The sequence below is a fragment of the Gossypium arboreum genome, chromosome 10, assembly GCF_025698485.1.
Source record: "Gossypium arboreum isolate Shixiya-1 chromosome 10, ASM2569848v2, whole genome shotgun sequence".
Taxonomy (NCBI): Eukaryota; Viridiplantae; Streptophyta; class Magnoliopsida; order Malvales; family Malvaceae; genus Gossypium; species Gossypium arboreum.
The window spans coordinates 27,616,864-27,624,710 of record NC_069079.1 but is presented as its reverse complement, the minus strand read 5'-3'; the positions used below and the strand labels follow the sequence as shown (position 1 = coordinate 27,624,710).

Here is a 7,847-nt window from a genome sequence, read left to right as displayed (position 1 = left end):
TAGTTAAAGGTATTAAATAGCTATGAAATATTAAAGATGAGGTCCTTATATTGTAATTAGACCATTTTAGTTGTAGGTGGACAATTATGGGCTTATATTAAGTGATTTTGATGGTTAATATTCAAGGTTAAAATAGTAAATTAGTTAATAAAGAATAATTAAATAAAACAAAACATTTCTCCATCTGCATTCATCTTCCATCATCCAAATTAAAGAGTAAAATAAATCATTCTTAGGGTTTTCATTCGGCCAAGCTTCCTAGCTCAATTGTAAGTTCATTTTTGTCCCATTTTTAATGATTTCTATATTTTTGAGATCGTTGCAACTAGGTCTAGTTAGCCCAGGGATTATTTTGCAAAATTGTTAAAGATTTTGAATGCTGACATTGATGAATACATGTGTGTTTTGATGATTTATGATAGATTTTGAATGTTTGATGATAGTTATACAAGTTTTGTTAAGTGATTTTTAGTGAAAATGCAAATTAGGGATTAAATTGTGAAATGTGGAAACTTTGTGGTTAAAATGTGAAATAAGTGAAAAATATGGGCTGCTAGGGACATAATATTAATTAGGCTAGCATGGGTTAGTTTTGAATTGCATTAATTTGTGTTTTTATCAAATAATGACTAATTTGTAAAAGATGTGAAACATTAGGGGCAATTGTGTAAAAATACCTTAAAGTGAATTTCGGACTAAATTGAATATAGATATGATTAAATAAGTTAATTTTGATTATATTTAGATCAAGAAAGGTGAAATTCAGACTTAGATCCGAGAAAGAACAAAGTTACGGAATAGTTGGCTCGTTTCGCCGTTTTAGCATTTGAGGTAAGTTCGCATGTAATAAGTTTCATTATAAATGTATTTTAAATGCTATTTTATTGTATAAATGTGAATATGAGACTAAGAACATGTTCGAAAATGATTCAACGATGATTCGGCATTAGAAATCTCGGTTGAACCTTAGGAATAGATTTGGATACTAGTGACATGTCATTAGGGACTATTGTGATTATGTGATCCTAGTGCTGGTCTTGTATGTCCTACCGGTGGCTGAGTATACCAACATGTGTTGCGGTTACTTGATAGCTTGTGTGAGTAGCACCATGTAGCTACGTCTTAACCCACAGCTTGTGTGAGCAGGCCCGTTGATAGCTTTAGTGTAAGCAATATATGTGATATGAGATTGAGATAGTTTCAGCTATATATGTGGCACTTCAAGTGCGAGTTTCCCATGTATCTGATAGTATTCCAAATGGTTCAACGGGTAAATGAAAGACGTGGTTGTGTATGGCATTGATACGAGATGGTACATGTATGTACATGAACCGTATAAGCTTAAATCGAAGAAGTTGTGAAGTTCATATATAATATTATGATTGAAAATGTGAAAGGTTTGTTAGTTAAATGAATTAAATGTTGTTATGTTCACATTGATGATTTGTATTTTCATGTTAAGAGTGAGTTTATTTCATACAAACTTACTAAGCTATATAGCTTACTTTGTTTAATTCTTTATGTTTTATAGTGAATTTAAAGATAGCTCGAACTTAGGGATCGTTAGAGACATTGTCACACTATTTTACTATCACTTTGGTACCTATTGAGTTTATGTTTTGAGTATATGGCATGTATAGGGACTTTGGTTATTTTGGTATATTTGGTAATGTGTTGTGCCATTTGAAACGGCTTGTAAATACTTATGCTTTGGTTTGTATATATATAGCCTTGAGAGTTGGCTTAATTTGGTTAGTTTGAATATGTTTATAAAATGTATGTACATGGCTTATGTTATGAACTTGAAGTTGGTTTTGATATGTTTATTGATAGTAGATATTGAGGTAGTTAAATTATAGAAATTAAAAAAGATATATGCTTGTGAAATTGAGCATAATGATGTATGCTTAGAAATGTTTACCTAGTTGAATGGTATAAGTGAAGTTGGTATGAATTGGATAATATATTGTAGTATTGATATGTTTTGTTTTGGTTGGTGTTTCAAATGGTATAAATGATGCTTGATTGAGAGTAGTTGAATGTCTATATGTGCCATGTTTTGTGCCAGTTGGGTTAATATAGGTAAATAAATATTTGGGTGGCAAAATGGCTTGGTAAATAGCCTATTTTTATCCACACGGGCAGAGACACGGGTGTGTGTCTCAGCCGTGTATGACACACGGTTATGTTACACGGCCGTGTGTCCCCTGGTGTTGAAATTAAAATCAAGTCAGTATACTCCACATGGCCTAACATAAGGGCGTATGACCTGGCCGTGTAGCATAAGTCAGTATACCCTACAGGTTCGGCACGGCCTAGCACACGACATGGCAAATGGGCGTGTATGGCCATTTTTAGGGCACACAGACTAACCACACATACGTGTGTGTTGGTCGTTTGACCCAAGTTAGAGAGTTATACGGGGTCAGACACGGGCTGGGATACAGTCATGTACTTTCATTTCGAATGTCCACACGGCCTCTGACACGGGCATGTCTTTGACCGTGTGAGAGACACGATCGGGCCGCACAGACGTGTGTCCCCTGTCTTTGAAAAAATTTCTTAAGTGTTCAAAAAGTTTCTAAAGTTATCGGTTTAGTCCTGAACCATTCCAAATGCATGTTTAGGGCCTCATAAGCTCGTATTAGGGACAAAATGATTGTTTGTAAATGAAATGTATATGATTTGATTAATTTTATGTGATATGTAATTTAAAATGTGTTATAAGTCCAGAATGCTCCATAACCCTATTCCGGTATTGAATAAGGATGAGGGGTGTTACATTTACAGTAGGGTCCCATCTACCTATACATGCGGCTTAGAGCAAGGAAAGGCTCGAATGCAGGGACCGAATGTTTAAAACATACAGTGAAAAGTTCTTTTCCCCGGATGTAGTTAGTTGTCGTACTCTCACATTGTGGTGATCCACCCTTAGAGTTTGATGTACGAAGTATCCCAATCTTCGTACAACTAATCCATGGCCACCTGTTTAGCCAACCATGCCTTCTGGTATGAAACTCGGTAGTGGAACTATTCTTGCATTTCGGTAATCAACATCGATACAGTAATAGTGGGGTCATCTTTAACCATTGCTAATATGTAGTTGCAGATGGTTTTTAAGACAAGCTTTCGATGGTCCTGCGTCATAGAGAATGAGTGCATGTATGAGGCCCAACATATTTCTGTATCTTTCATTATTGAGACCTCTAGATAAATGCAGCTTGTACCGCCACTTGCTCCCTTTTGTCAACTTCAATCACTCACCAACATATATCCTCGGTTTAGAGCCAACCACCCTGTAGTCGACAGAAACCTTCAAACTATAGCGTTTGATGGCATAGACACACTCGTCTTTGCTTGCGAATCTTTAACCCACGAACAACTCTTTCGATTTAGGCTCTTCTAACATCAGGTGAGCAAGTATGATGTCCAAGTACTTAGGGAAATTCGAAGCATGTACCACATCGGGATAAACAATCGACATATGGGCCTTGGGATCATTGCGTATGACGATGCCACGATTTGGGTTTCCGATCGAAGGAGCGTGATCATTTCCACCATCTGGTCTTTTTTTGTTGATATTGTCTGGGACATCATCTAAATTGGGGTCACTAAAATGTTCGCCTTTGTGATTAGAAAAATCATTATTATCATATCCATCTTCACCAAGCGCATCGGTTTCAATAACGACCGGATGCATCTATAATCTACCACCGTACTGATTTAAACATCCAGCGTTAAGATTGATGTCAAAACCGTGCACAGACAACCTGAGAACCTTTGTACGTGGGTCTTTCACTCCATATTTTTGACTTATCTGTGTTACATTATCAACGTGCTCCGCATCTTCTAACTCAACAAATAACTGAATCGGTTCAGTGTGTAAACTTCCTGGCGAGCAATAATGCGACTGTTGTCTCAACATCATCATTGTCTAGAAGTTCCATCTCAGTAAATTTGATAGGATTTGATGAAACTGTAAATTTGTAGAATAGTTTTGTCATTCTCCTTCCACAACGTCGGGAAATTTTTTCACTGACCTTCTCTTTCATATCACCAACAGACAAATTCCTATCAAATACCATCTCAATTTTTTGATGAGTTTCAAAAATGCAACCAACGGTTGTTTCTAAAATAATATCATCAAAATGAATTGCTGTAAAAAATTGATTCTCCATTTTTTAAATTGCAAAAATAGAATAAAAACTTAATGAAATAAAAATAAAAAAATATAATAATTAAACCATAGCAAAAAAAAAATTGTAATATAAAGAAAATTAAAATGTCAAAACAATTAGTGAAGAAACTTTAATTGATGGGGAAGGGGAGGAGTTTCAAAATTTTTTTAATCACTACAATAGATGTGTTGGGGGGGTTGGGGGACCAAACCAACCCCATTTATAATAAAAATAATAATAATATAATAATAAAACATTTTTTAAGCTAAAAAATGTGATATAATAAATTTTTCGAGTATTGAAACTCAGGCCCGTGACCGACAGGTCACATCTGCGGCAATCATCAGGTCGGTGTCGCTGATCTAACAATTGTCGACAGATCAAGGGCACCAGCTTGACGACTGCAGCGGATGTGACCCATTGGTCACGGGCTCGGGTTCCAATACCCGAAAAAATTTATTATACCAATTTTTTTTTTGCCGTTTCAGCTTAACTTTTTTTCCAAAAAAATATTTGAGTGACTCTGACACATCGACGACACCAATAAAAAGTTATTATTTTCATTTTTCATAAATTGTTTAAAAAAATCATATTTTTGGTGTTAAATACGGGTGCCACCGATTGGTCAAAGGACTTTGTATATCATCATTGCATTTGCCTATTCCTATAAATATTAATCTCATTATTATATTCTGGTATTTATTTATTTATTTTATATTATTTATGAAAAAAACCCAAGGATTGAACAATAAAAAGAAACTGTAATTTTTTTCCATCCATTATTTGGTATAGATGAAAAATGAAAAGAAAAAATAAAATATTTAAAATACATAATTTTTAACTAACATATTTGAAAATACATAATTTTTAACTAACATACACCCTATTTCATTTTATCTCCTCTTATCATTACAATTTGGAAGTATGGAAAAGATTTATCCCTCTTATTTTCTTTCTTTCTCACTTTTCTTTCTTACCAAGTACATTCAAAATTTTTTTTTTCCACTTTGCCACTCCCTCCTCCCGTCCTTTTATTTTTTCACGCAATCAAACATACCCTTAATTTTTACTTCTTTTCTACAAAACACAACTATGAAAAAAAATATATATATTTTTATCTTTCGACATTTCTAACCCTTCAATTTTCTATTTTTCTAATTTTCTTTCCGCTCCATCAAAATACTTCTCAATTTAATGATTAATATACAAAATAAAAAAATATTATAAATCTTAACCATTTAATTACCAATTTTTTCGTTTTCACTCTTCTCCATCTTTCATACACGAGTTAAACAACTGCAACAACGTGGAACAAAGCAAAAGAAGTATGAGATCCAGACATGTGTGCAATATTTAAAAATAAAGATAAAAAATCTGAGTGGCAAAGATAATAATTTTTTTAATTTCAATTTTTAATCTCCCTTAGGTGGGTTTTAATCAATTTTTAATCATGTGCAGGCCATCAATTAGCTGTCAAATGAGTTTTAATTTAATCAATTAGCTTTCAAACCCCAAAAATATGATGACAAGAAAGGCATTCATGGGCAAAAAGAACTTGATTTTAAACGGAATGCCATAAGCAAATAAAAGTGACATTTTGACTTGGAAAAACAAAAAAAAACCTTCTATTTCATGATTTGATGTACCAGAAATACTTCCAGGCTTCAACTGCACGGCTATGGGCCATTCAAAAATCAATCTTGACCCATGTTTGCTAATGATCCCAACGCCAAGTTACAGCTTTTTATACAATATCATTCTCTTCGTCGGTGATATTCACCGTTAATATTTATCGTAATTCATCATGAATACGTACACTATATTATAAACTTTAAAAAAAAAAAAACTCACTTGAGTTTTTCTTCAGACATATTTTTACTATAATATCATATAGTATATAGCAAGGGGCTGTTATATTTTGGTAGCCCCAAACTGGCCTCCAGTGTAAGTCTGTCCAAAGGACCAACTGGATGGAGCAACGTCGAAAGAAACAACACTGTGTCCGTTACTGGTTGTGACGATGAAAGAGAGGCTTTGGCCATTAAGGTAAGAATTGCTTTGCCAGTTCTGGCCCCAGTTCCTTGACATTGCTTGCCATCTGGTCTTTGACCCTTTAATGGATACTGAATGTACATCCCCAGCACCTCCAACATTGGTGATCAGTACTAAATTGAAGTAGGAATGTCCATTGATTGTGAACCTGATACCCCCACTTCTCCTGCACTTTACCCTGATAAAAAATAATTATTAGTTAGTGTGTCGGTGGAAAATGAATTTTGAAAAACTATATATGTTGGTGATTTCATTGTTTGTTTACCTTCTGTACATTACAGGAACAATACCAGCTCTGTATTGGGCAATGTGTTGAAAAATAGGCTGAGAGAGATCAAAGTGGTGATTAGGAGGGTCACACCAGCCTCCTGGAGGGCAGAAATTGGTGGCAGTGACCACAATGGAGCCAGGCAGGCACCATTGTGGATCATTCACACACTTCAGCTCATAGCATGCACCACAGCTCAAGCCATTGTCAAACAATGCGGTGCTCAAGGCTGCTGTGTTAATACCATAACCTTGGCTATTTAGGTTTCCATAGCCACAAGCTCCACCTGAAGTTGTAATTGAATATAATAACATGTCAGACATGACAAATATACATCAATAAGAAAAATATATATGATATTTGGATTGTGGAAACTACCCATTGTTCCAGAAGCATCACCACCTCCATAAAAAGTGGCATGAGCATTGGTCCAGGGTCCAAGGGAGCCATGAACAAAGTTGAGGAGTGAGAGTAATGCAGCTGCAAGAAATCCCAAGTGCCCCATTGTTCTGCATACCAAAAAACATACTCCATAAACAATATAGATATTGAACTAAAAGTGTTAACACTAATGAAAAACTGTAAAGTGCTGCCTAACCTGTTTTTCGTTTCTTTCTATTATGAAGTTTTAAAGTCAAAAACAGTAACTAGAAGAAGAAGAAGAGGAGGAGGAGGAGGGGGAGGAGGAAGGAAAAAGAAGATTTGGACTAGTACTCCATCCTTGAAAGGAAGTTTTTGTGGAAAGAAAGGAGGTGTTTTGAACTAATAAATAGAATGCAGCAGGAATGCAACTTTGGTCCTAGCTTTTATAGCAGTTATGGATGTAATGTTATTGCGATTTAAATTTTCATTTTGCTGAACTTACTCCATTTAACTTTGCCTAATGTTATCATAAATATGACGAAGCAACAGCAACGGTGGTTTTGGGAGTGTTGATTTTGTGGAAAGAAATGCAGTTTTGATGGGGCTAGGGCGGTTTGCGAGGCACAAACCGCGTGGTTTTGTTGGGAGGGTAGGTCCATTCGGGGACCAACAAGCCATGGGCTCTCCTTATGTGGGGTTTAAATGAATTTGGCTCACTGTTTGGAATCTACAATATTTGATGCATGCTCTCTCAGGAAGACAAACAGAATTCGCTTCATTTAACTGCAAAAAAACTTAATTACTTTGAAGATCTCTTTGGGGCCAACAATGGTTAATATTAGACTTGGGGAAGAGGAAATTCAAATCTGGCTCAAACAGCAAGCATAAGGATTTTCTTTTACCAAATCATTTCACCATATGTACTATTCTATGTAAAATTCCAAGTTAATCTAATTTTGTCATTTTGCAAGCAATCAATTTTACCA

At 35.1% G+C, this 7,847-nt stretch overlaps 1 protein-coding gene across 2 annotated transcripts; it reads right to left on the bottom strand.

Annotated features, from left to right (window-relative positions):
* Positions 1-5,773: 5,773 nt before the first annotated feature.
* Positions 5,774-7,470, bottom strand: LOC108488520 (expansin-A5). Of its 2 annotated transcripts, none has more exons than XM_053020672.1 (4): positions 7,364-7,470; positions 6,877-7,007; positions 6,496-6,784; positions 5,774-6,408 (listed from the first exon to the last, which is right to left on the bottom strand). In XM_053020672.1, the coding sequence occupies exons 1-4, from the start codon at positions 7,366-7,368 to the stop codon at positions 6,090-6,092; spliced, it is 744 nt and encodes a 247-aa protein (XP_052876632.1). In that variant the 5' UTR covers positions 7,369-7,470; the 3' UTR covers positions 5,774-6,089. The 2 variants fall into 2 exon arrangements, with proteins under 2 accessions (XP_052876632.1, XP_017648289.1); XM_017792800.2 differs by lacking the exon at positions 7,364-7,470 and adding an exon at positions 7,097-7,336.
* Between the last annotated feature and the right edge of the window lie 377 nt (positions 7,471-7,847).